Source organism: Mus pahari, chromosome 6, assembly GCF_900095145.1.
Source record: "Mus pahari chromosome 6, PAHARI_EIJ_v1.1, whole genome shotgun sequence".
Classification (NCBI taxonomy): domain Eukaryota; kingdom Metazoa; phylum Chordata; class Mammalia; order Rodentia; family Muridae; genus Mus; species Mus pahari.
The window spans coordinates 11164602-11191864 of NC_034595.1; the positions used below are offsets into that span (position 1 = coordinate 11164602).

At 46.5% G+C, this 27263-nt stretch overlaps 1 protein-coding gene across 3 annotated transcripts in view; it reads right to left on the reverse strand.

Annotated features, from left to right (window-relative positions):
• The window catches only part of Ptpn3 (protein tyrosine phosphatase non-receptor type 3), a 106579-nt gene that overhangs the window by 32685 nt on the left and 46631 nt on the right, over positions 1–27263 (reverse strand). For all 3 annotated transcript variants that reach the window (XM_029539606.1, XM_021199682.2, XM_029539607.1), the window contains exons 8-16: positions 25956–26076; positions 24694–24781; positions 19647–19735; positions 16002–16065; positions 14560–14732; positions 10360–10494; positions 7641–7817; positions 492–678; positions 284–361 (exon numbers count right to left, since the gene is read on the reverse strand). In XM_029539606.1, coding sequence (XP_029395466.1) covers positions 284–361; positions 492–678; positions 7641–7817; positions 10360–10494; positions 14560–14732; positions 16002–16065; positions 19647–19735; positions 24694–24781; positions 25956–26076 — 1112 coding nt within the window. The remainder of the gene's footprint in view (positions 1–283; positions 362–491; positions 679–7640; positions 7818–10359; positions 10495–14559; positions 14733–16001; positions 16066–19646; positions 19736–24693; positions 24782–25955; positions 26077–27263) is intronic.

Below are 27263 nucleotides of genomic sequence, written 5' to 3' on the forward strand. Positions count from 1 at the left end.
AGGGGTGCACCTGCTTCTGTCTCCCCAGTACTGGGATTACAGGAGAGTCCCCCTCTATCACCCCACAATCTCTGTCAGGTAGATCCGGGGCCTGAAACCAAGTCCTCGGGTTTGAATGGCTAGAACCTTACCAGCTGAGCTCTCTGTAGCTCTAAGTGAGCTTTTCTGCTTTTGTTTTGATTTTTAATGCAGCGTAGGTAAGGTAGCGGATTTCTGACTGAAATTCAGAATCCGCCTGAAGACTGCATACAACCTAAGAAAGTTACAGATGCTCACAGCATACCTTAAGGTTAAATCCAAATCTCCCCTCCTCATCTGGTGTGATCCGGATCAGGACTAGGCAGCCATCTCCATCGTCACTCTAGAAGACACGCGAGAGGGCTGTTTATACCACTTCCTTCTGCAGTGGCTGGTGATAAGGTATTTTTCTCTCTGTGAGAGCGAGTCACCAAGTCACAAGCGAGCGTGCACAGGACCCGGAAGTCCCTCACCTTGTCACAGTAGTACTGGCTGGCATCCTCAACGGACCCCCCTTTGGTCACCTTGTGGTAGTCTTCTAAGAACCGCTGGTCAACTCCATCTGGGGAACAGGAGCCTGGAGCATTCGAAGATGGAGACACAGAACTGGACGACTTCTGGGTCAGGCAGCTCTGGGCTGGGTTGTTTTCTGACAAACTCCTTCACGGGGAGCAAAGAGATGTTATTTAGAAATCGATCAATATTATCAGAGAAAAAGATCATTGGTTGGTAGGGGCTGGCATCTTGAGATCGCCACGGGGTCCTGGAACCTGAGCATTCCTGCAAAAGTCCTTGGGTTACCCATGCTATCATCTAGGCTAAATAAAATCACATCTGACTTAGGGCAGAAGGGCAGGGAGGACTGATGATCGTGGAAAACGGCCCCTCCCCCAGTTGCTTTGAAGGCTGACAGTGAAATGTGTAGATCTATTCTGGTTTAACACGAGAGCTGCTGCCTAGGCTGGTTTTGAACTTCTGGCTCAGGAGATTTTTCTGCCTTGGCTTCCTAGCTGGGACTCTGCCTGGGACCCACTAATTTGAACGTGCCAGGAAGCAGAACATCGTTTATGGAATAATCCACCGGCAGGCAGGGGCTATACATTGATAACTGCTGTAACTAGCACAGCAGCCTGCAAACTCCCACATGGATGGCTTCTCCACACACCGCACACATCCTCACTTCTGCTTTTGCCTTCGCTAACACTCTATCCCAGGCCCTTGCCTGAGACTGTTCTTTAAGTGATGCTTCTGTTCACTAGCGATTTAAAATTGTGGGGGACAGGGGTTGGGTTTTTTTGTTAGGTTTTTTTTTGTTTTTCCGTCAGCGCTGAGAACCCAGGGCCTCTCACATGGTAAGCAAGAACTGAGCTATTACCCCTCACCCCCACCCCCTGCCTAAATTAGACTACTCTAAATATAAAATCTGTACCTATTCGCACACAATGATTCACAGTCTTAATTTATTTGAACAAAATATTCACTGGGAGACCAGTGTGGAGACATATGTGTAAGAGAAGAATTTGGCCTGAAGGTTTACTGGTTGTCATCTCCCAAGCCTGTGATTAAAAAAAAAAAAAAGGTACCTTCAATAAAACTGTACCAATAAATACCCTGCTTACTTACGTTTTAAAATTTGAGTTCATGAGTTTTTATTTCTCAGGGTTTCAAAGTGCCTTTTTCTTCCTAATACAAAACTCTGGTCTAAAATCAGATGGGTCTACACAGTGAATTCCAAGATAGGCAAGGCTATACAGAGACTCTGTCTCAACAAAAAAACAAACAAACAAAAAAAACCAAGTAAAGCAAACAAAAATAAAAAGAACAAAAACCCCCTTATCTAGCTCAGACGGGGAACATGGTGCTAGAGCGATGGCTCAGGGGATAAGAGCACTTGTTGCTCTTGCAGAGGACTGCGATGGGTTCCTGGCACCTACCTGGTGGTTCATAACCATCTACAGTTTCAGTTTCAGGGGATTTAACGTTCTCTTTATGAACTCTGTGAGCATCAGGCACACACGTGGTGCACATACACACACTCAGACAAAACACTCATACGCATAAAAAAATAATAAATCTTAAAGCATTTTGATTCTATCTCCAAATAGCGAACAGCAGTCACCACACACACTGACACTCCACACCCCAACCTGTCTTCTAAGTAGGGTTGGAGGAGAGTTAGCGTCAGGGTGGGCTAAGGAACAAGTGGCTAGTGTTTGGACCTATCAACTACACACTAAAGTTCATCCCTGCAGGGAACAATGACATTCTGCTTGGTGTACAGGGTAGGACAAAGACCCAAGGAGGACATGGGACGATGAGAAGGTGGGCGGAACACTAGGATGCCGGGAGAGAAGAGGCCAGGATGGTCAGGGCTCGCTGCGGAACTGCAGGGGATCGAAGCCGTAGGGAGGATTCACAGGTTCCTGAGAAAGGCGTGAAGAAGCCATTTCTGAGCAGGAGACAGGCAACACGAGGAGACCTGTCCCCATCCTCCAGGAAAGAGCAGTTGGAGTGGGACAGGCACACCCCAGGCCCTGGGGAAGAAGGCGCGTGTGGAATGCTTTCTCTCATTCAAAAGACATCTGGGGATCCAACCACATGAAAGAGAATGGCAGCAGGAAACAGGACCAAGGAAGACTGAGGTTCCTAGCAGGTGCAAACTGGGTGGCTCTGAGACAGCGGTCCCTCCCCAAGACGCACGGGATCCATGACACAAAGATGAAGAGCAGAGACAAGGTGGGGAGGTTCCAGGCTCCTGTGGGTGTTCACCCACTAGTCTGGGATAATGGCGATCTCCATCATCCTACCTACACACAAGGAAACCCTGTCCCTGGCTGGCTCCCTGAAGAGACAGACCCCCTCCCATATCTGCTGCTGTGCTGTACTCTGGTAAGGGCCTCCATGCTGCCTAAGAACAGTGGGAGAGAAGGGAAAGGTAAAAACTGGCAAGAAGAACCAGACTGCTTAAAGGAAAGTAGGCAGGGCTGGCAGAAGGACTGGACGGCAATGTGGTGTGTGTGCTAAGAGCCTGAGGCGGGAGCCGGCAAGCCAGGCCAGCATGAAGATGTATCGCGTGGTCTGAGAAAAATACACTGTCCTTCAGTATCCCCCGAGGAGCGGTTCCTGGACAGCATCCACCGCAGATGCTTAAGTCTTTTATACAAAATGCTCTAATGGCTTCATTTTATTTATGTGCATCCTCCTGTGTTTTTTTTAAAAGTCATCTTTGGGTTACTTATAGAACCCAATTCAGTGTCAATACTGCACAAACACTTGTCCTGGCCTGATGAGAAAAAAAAAAATCAAATCTGTACACGTGACCAGGACAGATCTCATGACAATGGACATGCAGCTGATTGTGTGGTTGCAGACATGTGGGCAGAGAGGGTCAGCTGTACCAACAATCCGAGTGCCTAACGGCACAACACACTGTCTCACTACTGGGAATCCTGTCATTAGTAGGGTTCACAGACCCCAGGGGCCCAGAAGATGGGCCATAGGAACTCCTCCTCTTTGGTTGTAGATGGAGAGATATCGCCCCAAGGCCCCTTCCAAAGTGTACATTTAAAAATGAGGGCAGGGCAAACAGCCAGTAAGTTACTATGACAGGAAGAGAAGACTCTGTGGTACCATGCTGGTGACCCACCAAAACAACTATGAAAAAGAAACATCGATAAGGCCTTTGGAATACAAATCTGAGTCGCTGTGACTCTTGTCTCCTTCAGCATCAGCGCCGAGGGTAAGCTCTTCCTTAGCACACACACCTCCTCCCTCCCTTGTATCTGGGTGAGGGGATGAGGAATTTTGGGATTTTTGTTTTTACCATGAAGAAAAAAAGCTGCTTCTCTGCCAGCACTGCAGCTTCCCCTGGAAGCAAGGAGAAGTTCAGAGCAGCGCTGGGAATAACAAAAGCGCCAGCCTGCCTGGGCACAAAGTGCGCTGCCAAGGCTTCAAAACTATAATCATAAACTCTGTGGCACCGCTATAAATATGGAACAAACCAGCAAGTGACTCATCTGCCGGAACCATGTTCCTTCCCTGTGCACTGGGGGTGGGGTGGGAGGGGTGGGGATGGGGCTAAGCTTCCCCCCACTTTCTTCTCTTTTTTGAATGAGCACAGAAAGTTACACTTAATTCTTCTCCAAAAGAGTCCTTCTCGGCTGATTTCTTTTGACAGAATACTTCTTTTAGACTCTTAGCACCAATCTGCTGCAGAAAACATGTCAAACGCTCCTTAAACATTTTGTAAATACAATGGTACCGGCTGAGTTTCTTCTCAGTTAAGTTCAGACCAGTCGGTATCCCTTGCTTGGGGAATAAAGCCCTTCTCCTCCCCACCCCCCCACCCCCCCAGATGTTAAGACTTCAGAAAGCCCAGATGAGAGCGATTTCCCTCCAGTGAGGAGGGGTCCTTGATGCATGGAGAGGGACCCAGGCTCTGGTTTTCTAACCATATATCTATCACGAGTGAAGCCCACCAACAAATCAGACTCTGGGAGCTGTCAAGAGTCCCTTTACAGCACATGGGAGGCAGAGGCAGGAGGATTTCTGAGTTCGAGGCCAGCCAGGTCTACAAAGTAAGTTCCAGGACAGCCAGGGCTATACAGAGAAACCCTGTCTCGAAAAACCAAAAAAAAATAAAAAAATAAAAAAAAAAAATAAAAAAATAAAGAGTCCCTTTACAATGCTACCATCTGTTTCTCCGAATCCTGGGCTGCAAAAGGAAAAGTGCTCTGGGAGTCACCTTACAGAGAAGGTCTCATGGAGACATTCAGAGAATCAGCATGCACTGTGAACGGATCAGGAAAAAAAAAATTAACTGAAGTCAACAGAGCCCAGGCACGCAGATGTTAAATTGTACTTCATTCTCAAGAGTTTAAATGTAAGCAGTCCCATCAGGGTGGTGGCCTGCAGATCTGCCCCTAAAAGCCTAGACATACTAACATCCCTTGTGGCTGTCAAACAGTGGGAAAATCTGAGTAGGCCTCACCTTTCCCAACCCTGACAGTTCTCCCAAGCCGCAGAGGCCCACACCGGGACAGTGAAGGCAGGCAACACAGTACTGACCCAGGTCTGGAGGAAGCTAAAAATGAAGCCTCATCAAATTCCACTTTGTGGTCCCTTCTCCACAACCTGCAAGGATGTCTAAAGATGAGCTCAGAAGGAACGGAGTTCTTCTAAATGTCTACGTGTCACCAGACAAGAGACAATGGTCTCGTACCTGGCCTTGCACCTTAGTCGTGGGAGGCACGCAAACACAAGGCTCCCAGAGGCTCCCACTTACCCCACCAATGCACACCTGGGTGACGGGTGGCAAGTACTCCACTGTTAAGTCAGGTGATGATCCTATGCTTGACTGTTGAGTTAGTTTGCCTTTTTCAATGAATGGAAGAGCCATCCCAGGAGCAGGCAGGGATGATGGGTGGTATCTACTGGCCGCTATGGTGGGGTAGTCCAGGTGACTCGACAATGCTCAAAATGCATGTGCATTTCCTAGATGCTGAACATACATCTTACTTCAGTTGGCTTAAAGCTAAGCAGCTTGCCCGTGGTGGGTGGCCACTGTACAGGTCAGCGAAAAATCTAGATGCTCTTCAATGCCGTAAACAGGGAACATGTATGTGGGCTTCCTTAAGCCCTTGGATGAAGTTCCCTGAACCCTCTTTTCAACTTGAAAAAAGAAACAGAGTCTGGAGGCCAGGGAGGACTGACTGGTTCTAATCGACATCTTCTATACTTCTGTTTTGCATGTCTAGATCTGCCCATAGCCTGCAAGGCCACAGGTTTATGCAATGACTCTCACACCCACCTACTGCGACCTTCCCAACAGTATAGCAGGTTGCAAGCTGCAGGGACAGAGTGATCACTTCAACTAACGAATCCTGGGGTTTCTGTCACAAGGAAATAATGACCGCAGGGACCATTTAAGCAGAGGTGTTAAAAATGCAGATCATCTGAAGACCACAGTTTGCTGTGGACAGGACCCCTGTATGGAAGTAGAGAGACCTGCAATTCACCTGGGAAAGTCTAACACACATGCAGGATGTGCTTAATGTCTGGGAAGCCTGGAAGCCTCGGTGGCAAACGTTTACAAATTGACCAAAGAGCCTGTTTGCTAATGCTCCTCCGACAGGAAGACGTTACCTTTTTTGGTTTTGGCCATTATTTGGGGCATACCAGTTTGAATATCCAATGGCTAAGACTGGCCTCCTAATGCCTATCCTTTCCTATCATGATTTGATTTAAAGATATGGTTTATGATCTATGGTTTACCTGTTTTGAAATATAACTGGAGATAGCTTATCCCCAATCACTCAGCTATGACAGAACTGTAAAGGGGAGGCATGAAGAGAAAGACCTGACACCTGGGCCTGGTGAAGCAAAAACATCGGAGCCTGAGTGAGCAGCTCTGAGCTCTGACACTCAAGGCAAAAGGGAGCAGATGCACAGCTGTTCCTGAAAAACTAAGACTCAGACCTGTCTTTCAGGACCGACATGCTCTTCGCTGGCCTTCATCTATGAGGGGGGAACGTCTCTTTAGGAAGAGCGAAGGTAAACTGGCTGTGGTGGTACCCCAGCATTTGAGAGGAGAGGATGGGAGGAACAAGAATTCAAGATCATCTTCAGCTCCACAGCAAGTTGGTGGCAAGCCCAGGCTCCATGAAGGCCTGCAGCAAGTGAATATTATACGGAACAGTAAAAGACCAGATGTTTGATGGTCCCATACTGTAAGCCACAGTAGGAAGAAGGACATTGCCTCACTAGTCCCAAACAACAAGAGAGTGGCCACAGAAGGCTTTCGAAGAAATTGTCCTTGACAAACACTTGCCAATAAAAAGCCTTGTTTTACATTTTTTTTTTTTTTTTTTTTTTTTTTCTCAAGACAGGGTTTCTCTGTGTAGCCCTGGCTGTCCTGGAACTCACTTTGTAGACCAGGCTGGCCTCAAACTCAGAAATCCGCCTGCCTCTGCCTCCTGAGTGCTGGGATTAAAGGCGTGCGCCACCACACCCAGCTCTTTTACATTTTTTAATTTGTGTGTGTGTGTGTGTGTGTGTGTGTAATGTGCACATGGAGGTCTGAGGACAACTAACTGGTAGAAGTTCATTCTTTCCTTCTACCATGTCAGGTCAACAGATTTGGTAAAGGGTGCCTTTGCCCACTGAGCCATTTTGGTAGCCTTGTATTGTTTTGTATTTCTCTTTAGCGTATTAAAATGAAAAGGAAACAAAACCCAAGGACATCCTGTTGTTCTGGCAGGCTCCTACATGTTAGTATGGTCCGGATGACTGAGGTCACAGGGTGGTCAAGCTTACATGATGTAGAGGAGTCAGGGCAAGCACATCCTTGGGTCTGTACTTATGCTATATAGAAATATCTCAAACAGGCTCTGCATATGCCCTGGGCAGGCAGGGCAGTACAAGACCTGAAGGTTCTTGGAGCGTGGTAGCTGCTCTTCTCTGAGCTCCAGCATACAGTTCGTCACCTGTACAGACGGGCATGAGAATTTATGTCCCCATCTCAGGAGAGCTCTCTGCAGGCACCAGATGCTGCTTCCTCTCAACCGGCACCCTGGACTGAGCAAACTCAACAGATACAAAGACAGAAAGATATAAAGTCTTACTCCCGGTGTGGGCTGTGGTTCTGGGAAACTTCAGAGTCGCTGTCTCTGGGGGATAGGGATCCCTTGTAGGTATAGAACACATCCTCGGTTTCTGTGATGTAGGTCATCTCATTGGCCAGGTTGTCCGCGGAGGAATGGCGGGGCTTGCGGATTTCATGCCGGAGCCGAGGACTTCGCCTGCAAAGGGGAGGAGAACAGTACAAGGGGTTTGACCCAATGGCAGCTGTGTGACCTTGTGACCCAGCCTCTCTGTGGATGCCCTGAATGGTGCTTAGAAAGTCAGACCCAGAGCTGGGTGTGGCAGTACACACCCATAACCCCAGCACTAAGGAGGATTAAGTGCTAAGGGCCAGCTGGGAGAATTAATGAGAAGCTGTCTCAAAAATAACCAACATAAATATAAGTCAGAGCCAGTGAGGTCATTCTTAATCCAGCAGAAGCCAGCCAGGATGACACAAGTCTCAGGCAGGTCTGGGTAACTGGTGTGGCTCCCAGAACCATACTCTCCACTTAAGATATGGGAAGATCTAAACTGGCTTATGCCATTGGTCCGTGAATACTGACTAACGGTGAGTTAGTCTTCTAGAAAACTCAAAACATAACTTTTCTCACCAATTCAACGATGTACACTGTCAGATTTTGAAAGAAGACAGTTTTAACTTCTCACTGAATCTCACTTGATCCAAGAGTAACTGACTTTAAAATTTTTGTGCATGTGTGGTGTATGTGTACGTGTGTATGTGCGCACGTGTGGTGTACGTGTGTAGGTGTGTTCCTTGACCGTTCATGTGGATGTGTAGGGTCAGAGGTTGGTATCAAATGTCTTCCTCTGTCACTCTCTAGCTTATCTTTGGAGATAGGATATCTCACTGAACCTGGAGCTCATTAACCCAGCTAGGCTGTCTGTCTGTCTGTCTCGATGTCTCCTTTGACCCTCCTGCCTCTGCCTCCCAGCTCTGGAATTACAGGCATCTACATCCATGCCTTGCCTTCTAAGGTGTATGCTAGCATCTGAACTCAGGTCCTCCTGTTCACACAGCAAGCACTTTCCACAGACAGCTATGGACCAGAGATGCTTGGTTTTTTGTTTTTTTGTTTTATTTAATATTCTCCTTTTTAAACATCTGTAATGTGACGGGGACCAGCATGCGATGAAGTAACCAGGCGATCTCAGATAAGTCCCATCACCCTCTCTGGACCTCAGCTGTACTTACAGCCCCTGAGAATGAGCCAGATGGGACAGTGTTCATGGAACACTTGGGACTGCCCCTGGGCATCAGGCCCTCTATCACCTGGTCTCAAGCTCTCTTCTACAGCTTCCCTTAGTTAGCTATTTCTCTTTGGGACTCCCAGGGACTTGCAATCATCGTCCCCCGCCACCTCCCCCCTTCCCCCCCCCCCCCGTTCCTGCACAATCAATACTATGTGACCATTGTGTAAGCAAGATGGCTCTTGTGAGTCCTGGGAGAGGATCTATAATTAGCAGCAAGAGAGCCAAGCCAGTGTTATAGTCACATACAACCTTGCTAGTTCCTGGAGCTCACCCGGGGCTCTCTCTGCCTCCTTGACAAGTTTCCACATAAACTAAGCTGGTTCTGTTTACAGCACATGTCATCGTCGTCACCACTGTGGGAGGTCCTTTCCCAGCAAGACTTTCTCCTCATATCTCTTAATCCCATAGATCCTAGCTAGGAAATGTCCACCTGTCTTGCAAGCCACAACACTAATCCTATGGAGCCAGGGTACAATCTTTTCCGGCTTCACTTCTCTTGCAGACGCTTGGACACTCACAAAAAAAAAAAAAAAAAAAAAAAAAGGCTGAGGCCTTTGTGAACCATTAAAATAACGAATAGAAAATTCCGTTTGATCCTTTTCTGAAACAAGCTTACGAAGAAGCCTTCATACATTATTCCATTTGTGGCAAACTTAGAACCCCGAGGGTCTCGCATCTTTCCATCCTTAATCCTTTTAAAGTCTTTACCATGGGACTTCTTAGAGCTTAAAGGTGCTATCCTATGCTACGATTCTAAGGCAGGCATTTCAGGAAGCCTCAGGCCAAATGTTATCATTTATTTATTTTGCAGGGTTATAGAATGAAACCAGGGTCTGCACGTGCTGTGTATGCACTTTATCACTAAGCTATGCCCTCAGGCCCGTGCCGATTTATTAATTTTTCAAAGAAGAAGTTCAAGAATATAGATAGGTGGGATAATATCTAATATTCTAGCATGGCAGGGTAAATCTGATGTATAGTAACCAACTAAATAATCCAAAGCAGTCAATAGAAAAGATATGCTTATTTATTTATGAGCGATTAGGTACACGTAGCCCAGGCTAGCCTTAAACCCTTTACTCTCTTGCCTCAGGCTCCTGAATGCTAAGCATGCAACTATCTACCACCATGTCCAGCTACCAGGAGGGATTTCCAAGTTCTCAACACAAAGAAAGGCTATTTGTCTGACGCATGTGGCAGTTAACTTGATCTGAATACTATATATGTACTGGAATATCACCATGTATTTCATGAACAGATAAAACTATTTAGGTGAACTTATGATAACTGTAAGGCCACCTTAGCACCACCAGAAGACTACTCCTGCAACGCATGAAACACACGGGAAGTCTGACTCTACGCCATCTCCGCTAAGGAATTTAAAGGCAACTCTGTTTTTAAAAGACAGAAGGTATCTCCCGGTGTGTGGTGTAAAAGAGGACATACCAGTTGGGGGTGATGGGAGGGGACCGGGAAGGCAGGCTCTTGGTTTCTAGCCGTTCCACCGATAAGGACCTCCTCATGACTGGGTTCCACACCATCCCTCCAATCACCTTTTTGCAATATTGGTTATTTACAGACCTGAAAAATAGATGCAAGGTCACTGTCCACCCTGACCTGTCCAACAAGAAAGCAAGTGCAGCATCCATAAAAACGTAGTCTTCCCCTGGGAAGGCGCTTACTGAGCATCACAATGACAGCAGCCCCTTCAGACCGGCTGGGCTCTGACCAGTGGAGCCAGTCAGTTTCCAGAGTGTCCTTTCAAAAAGTTTAAGGATTAGATTTATTTATTTTATATAGGTGTGTGTGTGTGTGGGGGGGTGTGCCACCGTGTCCTTGTGGAGCTCAGTGAACAACTTGCAAGAGTCAGTTTTGTCTTTCCACCATGTGGGGCAGGGAATCGAACTCAGTCCGTCAGGCTTGGCAGCAAGTACCTTTATCCGCTGAGCCACCCCATTGGTCCTGGACTTCCTTTCTTGTTCTGTTTTTTTCTGTAGGTCTTTTGGTGAAAGTGCTTCTGTGTTTCTACTACTTTAAATAGTTGAACTGCTTCTAGACTGTACCAAAGCTACCAGGTTAGAAGGAGTGTCAGAATAGCACAGGCAGCACAGACCAGCACAGGCTCGATGACTCCAATAAATCTACCTCACTTGCCTCCCGCTGCCATGAACAAAAGCAGTCTTCCTTGCAGATGACCTCTGTCACCCCGGCCACCAGATGCGGTGACCATAAGTCACTGGGAACTCTTTGACAGAGAAGCAGAGGATGTGCTTAGAACAGCCTCAGGCCCTATCCCATCCTCTGACTGAAGGATATTTCTGAATTTTATTTATAGTTAAGAGAACTGACATCCCAAGGTGTAGATCGCCTTAGTAAACTGTCTGAAGTCTGGTTAGCAGTAATAGATCTGGCATTTTCTAATTTTACCCCATCCTCTGATGTCTTAAACATTCCATGTATTTCTGTATGCCCCAAGACCAACTGATGAAAACAACAGAACACATAAATACAATGAAATTCAGGTTCTAGTTTACAGTATCGACTGCGGCCGTCACTCGGATCAAAGTTCACTATAGCATCACTGGGAGACCTATTCCCCTGAGGTCAGTTATATTAGAAGCCACATGACCACTGATTAAGGCTGTCAAATTAAAGTTAGGGAAGCAGGCAGCAAGGCTTAATGTGGCAGATCCCTAAAGCACATGTCATGGGCTATTAATAGAAATTTGGAACTGTGCCACTGTCCCTGGAAAATAATGAGCACATTTTTTCTTTCACAGAACCTATCAGAGGGCGCAACACACAGACCTACAGATGTATCTCTAGGGCTGGACTGGCCATGTTTTCCTTGTCTCTGAAACTAACAGAAGTGATGAGGGCAGGGGAGATGGCCTAGCTTGGTGCTTGTCACCTAGTCTAGTGACTTGAATTCAATCCCTGAGTCCCACAGGACAGAAGAAGAGAACTGACTTCCAGAAATTGTCCTTGGACACATGTGTACCATGGGAGGCATGTGTTTTTCCTCATACCGCCCGCACATACATACATACATACATACATACATATGTGTGAAATAAAAAGAACAATTTAAGAGTCAAAATTAGAAAAATAATATATGGGGCTGGTGAGATGGCTCAGTAGGTAAGAGCACTGACTGTTCATCCAAAGATCCTGAGTTCAAATCCCAGCAACCACATGGTGGCTCACAACCACTGTAATGAGATCTGATGCCCTCTTCTGGTGCATCTGAAGACAGCTACAGCATACTTATGTATAATAATAAATAAATCTTTGGACCAGAGCAAGCAGGGACTGAGTGAGTGAGGTTGACCGGAGTGAGCAGAGGTCCTAAAAATTCAATTCCTAACAACCACATGAAGGCTCACAACCATCTGTACAGCTACAGTGTACTCACATACATAAAAATACATGAATAAATCTTTTTAAAAAGAATATATGTGTGTGTATATATATATATTCAAAATTAATAGTGTACTAAAAGATGGTATCAATAAGAAACTGATGACTTGTACCCCAAGCTGCCTTGTCCTCCTCAAGCGACCCCATACAGAGGTTTAAAAGTGGTTGCTTTGAAACTGTGTGTGGCAAAATCCCTATGTAGCAGGGCAGATCTAATGGAGCAGAAGAGTCCCCGGTAAACCCTTCCCGAATTCCTGACCCACAAATCTGGAGCTATAACAGACTAATGTGGCTGTAATCTCCAACACAGGGGCTCGTATGTCACAGAAGATGAGCAGGACCCAGCCAGCACCCTGTACTGTCTGTGGAGGGAGAAGTTTGCAGTTAAGGAAACTGAGGCAGCATGCTGAAACTCAAGGGAGAGAGGGATTTGAGCTCTGTCAACACAGTGTTGGAATACACCCTTTCGGTTCCTCATCTGCCACCTTCCCATCTGCCGCCTGGAGACTCGGGTCTAGGCAACTCTTCTTTGGAAGAAAACTGCTTGCTTCTAATGAACACGTGAACGGTAAGTAGCATTACCACATCTGGGTGGGGGACACACACACACACTTCAACAGTAAGGAGGCCCCCTGCCAACTGTAGCCATCTCACTGAACTAGACTGTAGTGGGAGGATTCCTTTTCACATGGCCCATCTGCAGCACAGAAGCTGCGTACAGCAGAGAAGCTCATTGGTTCTTCTATGCCTTATGCTCAACTATATATTTTCATGCTAAACTGCTCTTCAACCTGACTTCCTCTCTGACCTGTTGGCCACCTGAACCTGACTCCAGAACTCTCACGACAGGGGGCTGCTAAGCTGCTATGGCTGCGGCTGCTGCACTCGCTAGGTTCCTGAGGCACCTAGTAAGGGATGCCAGGCTCGGAGTGTTCAGTATTACTTCCATCAGGGACGTCCCCTGGGAGGGCATGACCCAGGGAATGTTCAACCAAAATGCACAGCCTCACCAGCTACAGCGATCTGGGCAGTCAGTCCTGGCAGCAGCAGGTAAGCCCCCTGCGGAGAGCGGGGCTATCGCTGGTGGCTGACTGAATAACGCTTGGGAACAGCTCTCATCTGAGGCCTCTGGCTGGCTAGAGGGACCACCATGCAGGAAGGATTCAGTTTCCATGTGGCATCATGGGGACAAGGCTCTACAGGTGTCCCCGCTACGTTATTCTTATGGCCTGCTCAGTAGTAGAATATTGAATGCATAGAAATAGTAGACAGAAATATAAGAGGTAAACACTTTAAAGATAATGTTTGCTATTGGCTCCTAAGAAATAATACCTCCCCTACCAGAGGCAATTTGCCACTTACTTAATCATTACATTACCTAAAGACTAACACATAATAGGAAAGCCGCTAGAACATTCTTACAAAATTTCACATCATACAATAGCTCATACTTGAGCTTCATTTAGAAAAAGCCACATTAACAATAATCAATCACAGTTTTGAAAAACCAGCAGCAAATGGTTTAGAGATCCTAGCAACTTGATAAACAATTTCTGCTGTGTCTTATACAAAGCTGGCTTAGAACAAACAGTTAATTTAGAGACCCAAAGGATATTATTTCAAAAATTATAATGTACATATGACATATATGTACATTTATTTTATTGTCCTTACCATTAAGTATTTTGAATATCACTCCTATGGGTAACATTTAACTCTTAGGTTCATTATAAGAACTAAATACAATTAAATATATGCCCTCCTTTTATAAGCACTAGGTAATTATTATTTATAATTATTACTTTGTAACTATAATAGGTAATATATCCTGAAGTCACCTCAGTTAATTTTTTATAGGGTGCCTTATGGATTCATACTGTGGGGGAGGGGCTGGCCTAGTGGCCTCCAGCTGTGAGGAGCCTACCATGCTGACACCAGGATGACACTCAGTAACCTTTATTGGACAGGGTGTGGTGGCAGTTGCAATATTAGCTGTCTGAGAACTCAGATGACAGCAGGGTTGAGTGTGCGGAATCTAACCCTGGGAGAGCAACATGCACCTGAGTGTGTACAAAGAGCTCAGCCTCCCCTAGAGACTCAGCCACCATTCAGGGATCTCAAATCTGGAGTCCAGCCCCGAGCTGCCTCTCTGCCCACGCGTCAAGGGCAAGCAGCACACATCAACACCGCAGGATAACATGGATGGTCCCCCGGAAGTAGACTCACTTTTTGGGGTTCCTGGAGCCTAGAGTCCAGTACTGAGAGAGAACATTCTTTTCCTGAGGTAGTAACTTTTTTGCCTGAAAGAACGAATGGTGTTCGACGCAGGATTTCCACAAGTTTTTGCAAGATCGGTAATTCAGCATGTTGAAGGCCACGATATGTTCCCTGGATTCAGCCTGGGAGGAAGAACAGGAAAAGGACAGGAGGATAAAAGTGTGTCAAGCTTGCTACCCATCTGTAACAGCCGGGGAAGACGTGACCGAGGAAGGAGGCAGGCTTCCAGACATCTCAGATGCACCCCAATGTCCCACGAATATTTCTTTTTTGGAGCAGGGCTGTGAACCCACCATGGATGGGGTAATAGAAATAGCCCAAATCCATGTCTCCTCACTATCTGGGGGTCCTTCACAGTCACTCTTGCTTCAAACCTGCTTATAGTTCAAAAGAGGGCCTATTTGCTGCTACCATGTGAAAACTTAAAACTCAGCTTTGTGAACAGCTCTTTCCTGAAGAAATACTCTCCCACCAAGCAGGTAGTAGAGATGTTGGAATCCCGAGGATTCTCCAGTTCTTACCCCAGTGTTCACATATAATAAGCAGTTTTGTCCTTAGTTTTGCCTTTAGGCGACTTGTGTTTAGGTTTTCCGATTCCATATGCATTTTGGTACCAACCTGACACCCTGTGCACTAGAGGTGGGGGGAGGACAGTCAGACAGTCTAGGTTCTAGTCCTTGGTACTCTGAGCTTTAGTGATCCCATTTCTAAGGGTCTATTCTCTGTGTGGGGCCAGTCTAAGGGCATATCCTATTTGAAAAGCTGAGGCAGTCGGTGACAACTATGCAGCATAACAAGACAGGGCGTGGTGTGGAAAGGGCAGGCGCCTTGGTTCAAATTCCAGCTCCTTCACTCTGAGGCTGTGGGAGCCTTGGCTTCTTTACTGGGTGTACTTGTGCTGTGGCTAAGCAAACAAACAGAGTTGTCTAGGATCCTGCCGACTCCTCCTGTAAGACCCAGCTATCAAGCTATGATAAGTTATGATAGCCGTAACAAGCTATCACCTTCAGAACTTAGCCGTGTGGATGCTTCCTGCTATGCTCTGCCAGGTGCCCAAACTGGGCCCCTTTTGTCTGATCCATACAGCTCCCTGAGAGGTGGGCACTCATTACTTGAGCCTCTAGAAATGAGGGAATACGGACTCGAGGAGATGAAAGAAAATGCTCGGCTGTTAAAGGGGGAAGAGGCAGGGTCTAGACCTAGAGTCTGACTATAAAGCAAGTTCATTCTCCTCACAGACACCGGCCGACTCACAGAGATGACCACAGGGTCTGAAGACCTGACGGCCACAATCTCTCCTTCCTAAAGACACAGACAGCAATCCCCGAGGAGCTGAGAGTGGGACAAGCCTCCACAAAGCAGCAAACGCAGCAAGTGGGGACAGAACTCACCTGTTTTTGCCGCTGGTGTATGAAGAACTTTTTCCTTTTGAAAGAAATTTTGAGTATGTTCACCCTGTAAAAAGCAAAGCAGAACAAAACCACGCATAGCACAAAAAATAAAGCAAGATGCAAATCAAACAGAGACATCGGGAATCAGCCGGGCTACGGCTGACCCTCTTCTGCACGGGTCCTCTATTTCATCATCCGGAGACGGCGGGCCGCTGGGAGTGTGTCTTGGCTGAACTCAAGGAGCTGACCGAGCTGGATCTCCACGGGGCCTCTGGATTGTGAGGCAGCTTTTAAATAACCAGGAGCGTGGGCCATGCGTACTCTTTGCTGTAAAGTCTCTTTGTGACACTGAAGCCCTGCAGGAGCTGGTGCCTACATGGGGGAAGACAGCTGAGGGCAGTGTGGAGCAGTGTGGACAGGCCTGGGATGCACCCCAGCTCTGTTACTTAACAGCCACGTGTGCATAATACAGAATAAAAGGCACTCGTCATCACCAAATATATTTTCATATACCAGGCCACTGCCAAGGGCTTTATAAACACTGCCTCTATTGGGTTTTGCAACAGTCCAGAATAGTGCATAGTTATCCTCTAGAAGAGGAAGCTGAGGTGCAGAGATGCCGCTGTTTGGAGTCAGGCTCTGAGCTTAGAGCTCAGCCTCCAAAGCCTAGGATCTTGGACCCTATGATATCTGCTGAGTGGTGGCCCATGGCAGCCTTTCTCACCCCGGTCTTATGATAATTTAGACGGAGTAAGCACGCCAAGTTCTTATAAGATTATGGTACACCACAGGCTTGCGGTGTAGATTGTCTTCATTAAAACTGGTGAATGAAACCAGTGTGTGTGTGTGTGTGTGTGTGTGTGTGTGTGTGTTCAGGTGGGTGCCTATGTGGAGGTCAGATGTCTACCTTTGATGTCTTTCCTCAGGTGCTATCCACCTCACTCTGAGACAGGGCCTGTCTCTCATTTGACCCGGAGCTCACCAATTCCATGAGGCTAGGCTGGCCGGCCAGCGACCTCAGAGATTACCCTCTCTGACCCACCAGTGTTGGGATTACAAATGTGTGCCACCACGCTCAGTGCCAGCTCACCTTTTAAGTAGATTTTATTCACCATGACAAGCGACTATAATCTACACAGTACTGGGGGAAGAAAGGAAATCTACTGCTCTCTGGGGCCATACCAAGACCGTGCTATGAGCCCCTGCTGGGGCCCCTGGTTCAGAGGGTTCTGCCCAGGGCTTCTCATCCTCTCTCTGACTGCGTTCTTCACTAGAGCAAATCAGAAGGATGCAGATGTGATTTCTGGACTGAAAGTCTTACATCTGGCTGCCTATTGCCCTTTAGTCACAGGAACAATGAAATGGACTGTGTGTCTAGAGGGACCAAGTCCTGGGCCAGGTCCCAGGGACAGAAAGAACAAGACAGCAATTAGGTACTGCAACCTGGACATGTAATAACCTAATGAAGGAGACAGGTGTCAAATGATGCACACAGCCATAGCCTTGTGACCTCTGCATGCAGGAGAATCTAGCTCCCGTTAGATACCCTCTCTGTACCTTCTTTCTAGAATGAAGGCCATGAGGTCAACGCCTGTTTTAGAGTCGCTTCGGTAGGCTCTGGGCCCTTCTGCACCCTGCCCTGGCTCACTCGCCAAGGCTGACCTCTACTGGTCTCTCTTGTTATAGATGGAGTCTGAGGTGCTCGTGTTTGAACACTCCATCCCATTCAAGTGTCCACGCTTCACCTGCACGGCGTTCTGGATCCTCCGAACCAGCTTTGCTACCCTTAAGTTGCTGCTTTCAATTATTGGGTCACAGTGTTATAAGAAGTAAGTAATACAGCACTGGCATCAGAGACAGACTTTAACAGGAACCGGTCTGAAGCTGAGGAATAACCAAGATGATCAGAAAGAGCCCCTGAGGAGATGTGCCAAGAGTCCCCGTCAGGCCTGCCGCAAAGGCTTCTGTGTACAAAGTTGCTTTGTGAAGTTTTTGGCTTCTGGATATCTTTAAGGAAATCCAGACTCGGATATCCTTATCAGGTATCTGAAGTATCCTTAAGGGATCCAAATCTGCTTCTAAATGTGCTTTTCAGTACCTGCTTAAGGGACCCTCGCAGATTCATGGAGCTAGGCTCTGGTGGCATTTGGGTTACAGAACTAGAAGATTAGAGGCACTGAGAGAAAAATCAGGCCTGCACCCACTGCCTGCTCCTTAGTTCCAAGCAGGCCAGAGAACTCCACAGGCCACACTCAGCTGGTGAAGCCATGGCTGGGGTTTCCTGCTTCCAGTGACGGCTCAGGAAGGTCTTATCTGTCAGACTGATACTATAGTAAAACTAAGCGGGACCATAGCATGCTTTGTTGAAAATCAGATGTACATAAAATTAATTGAAAGCCAGTGTCTGTAAGTGTACATCCTATTTATGCATGTCCCCACAAACACAACTAAGAGTAGCAGACTATAAAACACGTCTAGAGTGACAAACTGAATGTGACTTTCAGATGCGCCATTATTAGCAGCATGAGCCTGACAGGTCTTGCAAACTTCCTTGGTCTACAACGCTCTCTGCTGAGAAGTCAGGGATAAGGATGGCTTACCCAAGGTTTAAGTGAGGTAAGTAAAATACAGAGTAACACAACTTGGATATCGCCAGCACTCGATAATATGACAGCTGCTATCACGGTTAAGGTCCCTGTCACTTTATTTATAGGTTTTTGTCCCCTTTATAAATAATGCTGCAATAAACTCCATCCTGTCTCCATTTGTGAAGTTCTAAATGGTCAAACTGAGAAACAGGCAGAAACCTAATGTCAAATCTGCTCTGCCACCCAAATCTCCTCCGCCCTACCTATAAATTTCCATATGGCCGCTTTTCTTTGCATGTGTGTACTTCCTAATCTCTCACAGCCTGCAGCACATGTTCTCTTCAACCTGCCCCATCCCTGACTGCACTCGCTTATATTATCATTTATTAAAATGTATCATCTGGGTGGTGTAATATTTTTCCAAAGAAAGCTCTGTTGCCTGGGTACAGTAAACTCAACCTCATCTTGAAAAACCAATTGAGTCTCCCCTCGCCCACTTCAACTCTTGCTTTCTATACATTCAGTTGCCTGGAGTCAATCACAGTTTGAAAATACTACGGCCTTGACTCTTTTAAGAGAGAGAGAGACACCATTTAGTCGACATAATTCATAAATTAAACTTTACCACAGGCATGTATGTAGAGGAGAAAAAGAAAACAAACCCAACACGCACACGCACTTAGTACTAGTTGCAGGTTCAGGGTCACCAGAATCTAGGACAGATTCCATACACATACAAGAGGATGGCAGGATCTCTCAACAAGACCTGCCCTGTGTCATCTATCCACCAACTAACCGAACCACAGGACAACTGCTGGAGAGAAGTTAATGAGAACCAAAGGTAACTCTTCCAAGTGGCCAGTCTGGATCAAATTCAGAGTTCAGAGCTTAAAACTTGGAGGACTGGGGGGAGGGGAAGAAGGAGGGGAAGGGGGGGGGAGTACTGCGGAGTTCTAGCCATTCTTCAGAAATACAAGTTTAAAATTAGAGCTAGCATTGCTTTTGCTCGGCATATTTTTATAGCGTGATTCAGACAATATGAAGTGTTTACACTTACCAAGGGTAGAAACTTGTGCAAATGTATTTTCGGTAGACTGCAATGCCTGCAGATGCAATCCCGATCATTAGATCTAGGTTGTGCAGATCCTGGGGGGGAGGGGGGGGGAAATGAAGCGTCCAGGTTCACAGTGTGTTACTCTGCTAACTTTAAAGCACCCACGCTTTTATAAATAGCAGTATGTGGCGTCCACTCAAGAGGGGGAACGCCATGAACACACGAAAAATTCTTGCTTTGCAGCCACTTAAGAGCAAGTAGCTGGAGCCGGGAGTGGTGGCACATGCCTTTAATCCCAGCACTCGGGAGGCAGAGGCAGGCAGATTTCTGAGTGGGAGGCCAGCCTGGTCTACAAAGTGAGTTCCAGGGCAGCCAGGGCTATACAGAGAAACCCTGTCTCGAAAAACCAAACAAAAAACAAACAAAAAAAAACAACAAAAAAAAGAGCAAGTAGCTGGTACCTAGTTCTTCTAAAGTGAACACATATACAGCACATAATGAATGCATACACACACACACACACACATACACACACACACACACACACAAAGTCATGATACCTGGCTTAGGAAGTTACCAGATACGATTATGCATTCCATCCACAGAGTCACATATAAACACTCTTGAATTTTCAAACATCAGCTTTTGGGATCCACATGAGACTCAAACAGGCCTCTCCCACATACAGCTCCGTACAAATCTCAATTTCAATTACTGAAAAAGCTTTAGCTATTGTGAAATGATGAAGAAAAATTACACATGTAGACATGACTCTAAATCCAATTAAGAAACAAACGTTACTTATGAATCCAATGGAATTACACTGGCTAAGGGCTTGCATGCCTGGCACTGCCATATATTATACAGACACAGAAGGAAAATGGAGAGGATTAAAATGGTTTTAAATCCACTTGAGTATAAGCAAATAACATTCAAAGGGATGGAGTTGCTTCCTTGAGTCGCACATAATTTCTGTTTCCAATCAGGTATCGTTAAGTACAAACATTGGGCAGGGCCAGTCACGAGTGAGTGTGACCTGCTGGCCTTCCACTCATAGCCTATGTTATCCAGGGCTTAGGAACCTCTCCATTTCCCCTTTTCACATTATAAACATTTTGGGATCCCCCTCAAAGGTTTGTATCAGGCTTAAAGTACAGAATATAAGAACCCAGAACAGACAGGGGCTGGAGAGATGTCTCAGTGGTTAAGAGCACTGACTGCTCTTCCGAAGGTCCTGAGTTCAAATCCCAGCAACCATATGATGGCTCACAACCATCTGTAATGAGAGCTGACTCCCTCTTTGGAGTGTCTGAAGACAGCTACAGTATATTTACATATAATAAATAACAGATCTGTGGACATGCATGGGCACTTGGCAGGTACAACAAATGTTCACTTTCTATTGGGGTGGGGCCATCACTTATGAGTAACTAAGGACTGGATAGGGAAGTGGTGTTGATACAGAGGAAGTCCTGAGTATTCGCACTAGGCACCAGGCTAAAACCCCACCCGAAGACAAAGCCAGAATAGTGCAGTGAAGAACAAGGCAGCCGCAAGCACAAATCACCAGTATAAGAAGAGGAATGAATTGGCCAATGGAACTGAGCGAATGGCTTGGTGGACTGGAACTGAATCATGTCAGGTGTTCTACTGTCTTTCAGTGTGTATCTTTCCTCTGAAGATAACTGTAGTTAGCTTCTTCCTAAATCCTCACACCAACCCCACACGCCAGCCTCCTTTGCAGAAGAACAGATCATGTGACCAATTCTGGCCGCCATGCTCTGAGCTAATGCGACATGATTCTTCTCGTTGGAAGCACTGAAAAGCTGTGTGCCACCTTCGGGGTTTTGACAACAAGCAAGCCACATGGGGAAAGCACGAAGCCACATGGACAGGAGCCTAGACTGGTTGGAGAGTTAGTTACTGGGTGGTAAGAGCTGCCTGAAGAGAAGTCTGGACCCAAGGACAATATAATAGTCTACTGAAAACTACTCTGCGTGGTGCCAAGCTACTCAGATATGGGAGTATCCATTCAGTACTGCCTGGTGTAAGGCAATCCCGCGAACAACTGGAGGGACTGGGCTTGGATCTCAGCTGATCATCTGCCTCTAAACCCAGAATATGTATGTGTGTGTGCGCGCACGCGTGCTCTCGCAGGTACATATGTGTATTTTGTGAGTATGGAGGTCAGAAGTTCATCATGAAAGGAAGCTAGTGCAGCTAGCCATCATGGTCCAGGGGTCTCCTGTCACCAGGCCTGGCTTTTGACATGGGTTCTGAGCTTAAGCTCAGGTCCTCCTGCTTTTCCAACAAAAACCTTATGAAGTGAACTATCTCCCCAGCTCAGTAACTGTTTCTTTGTGGGTACAATTGGGCCAATGACATGCAGAAATGTTAGTGTGTCTTCACTAAAATGTTGAACATGATTAGTTAGTGCGGTAGTTTGAATGAGAATGGACCGCATGGGCTCATGTATTTAGTTTGTTTGTTTTGAGACAAGTTCTCTCTATGTAGTCCTGGAACTCACTATTTTTAGATCAGGTTGGCCCCAAACTTACAGAGACCCTCTCGCCTCTGTATCCCACCAAGTGCTGGAACTAAAGTCATGCACTACCATGCCCTGCCCAGGTTAATGTATTGAAATGCCTGATCCCTAGTTGGTAGACATGTTTTGGAAGGATTAGGAGGCAGGGTCTTGTTGGAGGAGGTGGGTCACTGGGGGCAGGGAGTGTTTTCAGGTTTCAATAGACCCATACTAAACCCAGTACCATTCCCAGTTAGCTCTCACACACTCTCTGCCTCATGCTTACTGATCAGGATGTAGCTCTCAGTGACTGCTCGAGAGCCACACCTGCCTGCTGCCATGCTCATTACTGAACTCTCTATGGAACCATGAGCTATAACAAATGTTTTCTTCTATAAACTGCCTCTTCACAGCAATAGAAGTGACTAAGACAGCTAGTGCTGAGTCCATGCTGACCACCTAGGTGCTGAGTGACCTTAATCAGTCTCCCATCTATTAGGTGGGAGAAGTGATTATCCCCCAGGTGATGGAATGACTGGAAGAAACTGTCTACCTGGATACAGAAATTTGCCCAGAAGATGACATGTATTAGTCTTCTAAACTAATTACAATGTAAACTATTTATCAATCTCACAATCACACCACCATAATTTCTTCTACAAAACTATTACACTTGAATAGGGCTGGGAGCGAGCTCAGGCAATCAAGTGCCTTTTGTGGAACCGAGAAGGTGGGAGTTCCAATCCCTTGCCTCCAGCCACGGTCTTGCATGACTGTAATCCCAGCACTGAAGTGGAGACGTGTGTGGATCCTCGGAACTCAATAGATAGCCAGGCAGCGAGTATCAGGTTCAGTGATAAATGTTTTAAAAGATAAAGGTGAGGGGAGTTGGAGAGATGGCTCAGCAGTTAAGAGCACAGACTTTTCTTCTAGAGGTCCTGAGTTCGACTCCCAGCAACCACATGGTGGCTCACAACCAACTGTAATGGGATCTGATGCCCTCTTCTGGTGTGTCTGAAGACAGCTACAATATACTCACATAAATAAAATAAATAAATAGTTCTTTTTAAAAAGGGAGGATATGAGAAGTGAGGTACAGGACATGCGCTCCTTAAAAAAAGGGGGGGGGCTGGTGAGATGGCTCAGCTGGTAAGAGCGCTGACTGCTCTTCCGAAGGTTCTGAGTTCAAATCCCAGCATCCACATGGTGGCTCACAACCACCTGTAATGAGATCTGATGCCCTCTTATGGTGCGTCTGAAATCAGCTAAAGTGTACTTATGTGTAATAATAAATAAATCTTTGGGCCGGAGCAAGCAGGGACTGAGTAAGCGGAGTTGACATGAGCAAGTGGGGCTGACTGGATCAAGAGGGGTTGACCAGAGTGAGCAGAGGTCCTAAAAATTCAATTCCCAACAACCACATGAAGGCTCACAACCATCTTTACAGCTACGGTGTACTCACATACATAAAATAAATAAGTAAATCTTAAAAAAAAAAAAAAAAAAAAAGAAGAAAGAAAGATAAGGGGACTAACACCTGACCTCCAGTCAGTCATGTATGTACCTTGCATCTAGCTATACCTACAAATATATATGCACACACATACATACACACACACAAGCAGCACACACATTACTTACACACAGCATACACAAACATATACATGTTTCTGTATTTGAGTAACCAGCTCTAATCTGAGTACTGCTTAAGATGTAGAATAAACCTTGGCTCAGCCAACAGCCAGTTAAAAATGGATTTATAAAGTCATGTAAATGTAGAAGAGGGAGCATTTGAGGGAAGAAGGAGGGTCCGGGGGAGGAGAGACAGGGGAGGGTGACGAGAGGTTAAGCATGAACAAAATACAATGAAATGCATCCATGGAAGGAAACAACCCCCCCTCCCACTTTGAGATGAGGGAATGCGCTGGCCTCAGTCTCACTAGGTAGCAGAGAATGACCTTGAACTTCTGATCCTCTTGCCTCTTTTGTGGGAATTGAACCCAGGGCCTCATGAATGGTAGACAAGCATTCTACCAGCCAAGAGACATCCTCAGCCCTCAAACCCATCATTCATTAAAAATTTTAAAAGCCAGAAAAAAAATGGATTTTTTTCCCACTGAAAGCTTGTAAGTCTTCTACGCCCTGGTCCCTCAGAAGTGTGGGACAAACATCAACTGAATGGCCAACAAGACCCAGATAAACTCAATAAACTTTTCAAGTATCGCTCTTAAAAATAATCACATTTGTTTTATTTATTATTTCGTGTGCACAAGTGTTTTGCCTGCATGTATGTCTGTGCACTGCATATGTGCCTACTTCCCAATGAGGTTTCGAAACTCCAAGTGAGTTCTGGAGGTTCTCTGCAAGAACAAGAGTCTTAAAACCCTGAGGCAACTCTCTAGCCCCTAAATATCTTTTAAAAGATCTTGTTTGTGATAATAGGAGGGGAAACAATTCCCCCAAGGAAGTTTTCGAAATTACATTATTAAAAATAATACAATAGTTTCTGAGCTAAAGGGTACATACTCTGCCTCCGTGAAGCTCCACTCCGTAGAAGTCAAGGGTTCGAGCTATGTTGATGTAGCAAGATTCGGCTTCTGACTGCTTTAGCCCACTGCAGAAGAAAAGAGGAAATGCAAAACTCACCCAATAGATGGAGAATATAACCTTGAGCTTTTAAAAGTGAAAAATACCTGGGAAAACGTTGTAATAGTCGTCTGTAAGTTATTAACAGTTACTAAGTGCCTTGGGCCAGTCCCCCATAAGCACTCTAGCTTTAAATGCTAACGAAGTAGGTTTTTCTTCTTGTCCATGGAACCTGACCTCCTCTGGACCCCTCGGTTTTTACTAAGACACCCTCCCACTTGGTGGGCTCTCCGGAAGGTCTCCCGACAGTGAAAACTGTCTATCGCCTTTCAAGATCCTGCCCTCTCATCGCATCAGGTTGCTCAATTAATAGGTAATCTTTGATCATTCTGCCTGTCTATTCTCTCAACAGTGGCCTCAGGCTTCAAACGCCAGTGGCCCTGTGCTATTTTAGGATGCTGACTTCTGTCCCAGGAGCAATTCCGGGAGAAAGGGCTGGCGGCGCCCTCTGAGAAGGTACACTGCTAACTTGCCCTTTGTTTTTAATGGCCCTTCCCAAGAACTGAGAGGTCTCTGGAGGGCTGGCCTGGGTCAGTGTGATTCTCATTTAATGGGAACAGAACAGCTGCCACGGTAGCACTGGGTCACGTGAGGAGTGGGAAGAAGAGGCTGGGAGTGGGAAGTATTTGGTAGAGGCAAAGCGTGTCCCAATGCGACTCCCTATGTGGAGGAATAGCAGTCTCAATCCAGGACCACTCACCCCGTCCGTCAGTCAGCTCTCCGGTCCAGCCATCTCTCCACTCAACAACACCAGAGGGAATGGCCTGTTTTATTACATGGGGTAAACGGCTAAAAGGTACACCTGGCTCTATCAGCTTGGAGGCCAATCAACTGGCTTGAAAACGGGCATCTCCTTGAGGAATTAACCTAGGTGGATGACATCTTGGAGGAGGAACGGGCTAGCCAATGTCCTCAATTCTTACAGCATTTTTATGCTTCACAAAAGGCGAAATTGATGCTAAATATACATTTGCCACCATCCCAGGTTAAACATACAGAAAACCACAGGAAGGCGGGGGGGGGCATCACACACAAAGAGGTAGGTTATCTATAAATACCAAGTGAGCTTGAGTTCCTAAGCCCAGTCCCACGCCAGTCTCCGCTCCCCCAACCCCTCCACCCCCAAGCCCCAGTCCCCGCACCTGTGCTGTTCGTGGAGTGACTCCACCTTGCTTAAAAAGTCATCATTTTGATCTGGTATGAACTGGCTGTCGGCAAGATAGCCTGGATGATGTATGGAAGAGTTAAAGTCTCCAAAATGAGCTATTAAGATACAATGAGGGAAAATCAAGATTAGCCTCAACTCTGCAGTGTGGTCCTCATCAACAAGCATCAATAACATCACAAGAGATACCTCCGTGGGAACAGGGCTGATAATCTCTGGGCCACAAGAACCAGCTCTTCATTAGCTTTCAATCCCATGCTTGCTTCTAATCTGAACCTCTACTTAGGGCTAAATTCCAAGTAAGCGCAGGGGTGTGGCAGGTGAGGGGCAGAGGCGGTTAAACTCACAATAGTATGCTTAAAAAGATACCACTGGGAAGCTCTTACGAGGGCTCATAGTGAGGATGCATTAATATATCTTCATCAGGATTCCCATTAAAGAGGAAGAAATGGAGACGCGGGGAGAAGGGAGCCCTAACCAGGGCTATTTTCAGCAGAGTAAAGATCTAGGTGACAGGGATCTAGATTAGCACCCCATTTCCCGCCTGCCTGTCCAGTGAGCTGCCGACTCTTCTCTTGATGTCCTAGAAAGGCCAACAAGGTGCTGCCAACGCTTTTCCTAAGCCTAAAGGCAGAAACCTCTTTAATTTTCCTGTTGGTTTAGCTAGCTCAAGGAGAGCCCTCTGAATCATTTACTTGCTCATCTGTCCTGTTAACTAGTCATACTCACCCGGCTTCCATTCAACAGGAATAAACTATAAGCTCCTTGCTTTAGCAGAGCCAATGTGAGAGCAGCGAAACTCCCCCTCGGGGCGGTTCTTCACTTGAAATCTTATGCTGCTACCACTAGGGGGAAACAGTGAACAGCCACAGCCATACACATTTGCAAGAGCCTGGGGGCGGGGCTGCTAACGGTGTCAATGATGTCATATCACTGGAGGGCTTAAGCAAATGCCCCCCTACACACACACCTTACACAACATGGGTGACTCTAATAATAAACAGACAAGGAGACAGAAAGGTATGACCTGAGTCCCTGTGCTCTCGCCACAGGGCCTGTCTTATCTGTCTGCTGAACACGTGCCCCTAGCTTGAGATCCCAGGTACCCACGTTTCAAGCGGTCGACCGATCAGTCTGGCCGATGGGCAAAACCTCCATTTGCTATTGTTCCACCTTCATCTTGGATCCTCTTCTTGGGGCTTACTCCTCCGATACTTTTCTAGACCCCCTTCCCCGGCACAAGCAGGAGAGGGCACGCACAGTGTGTGTGCTCTTTCTCATCCTC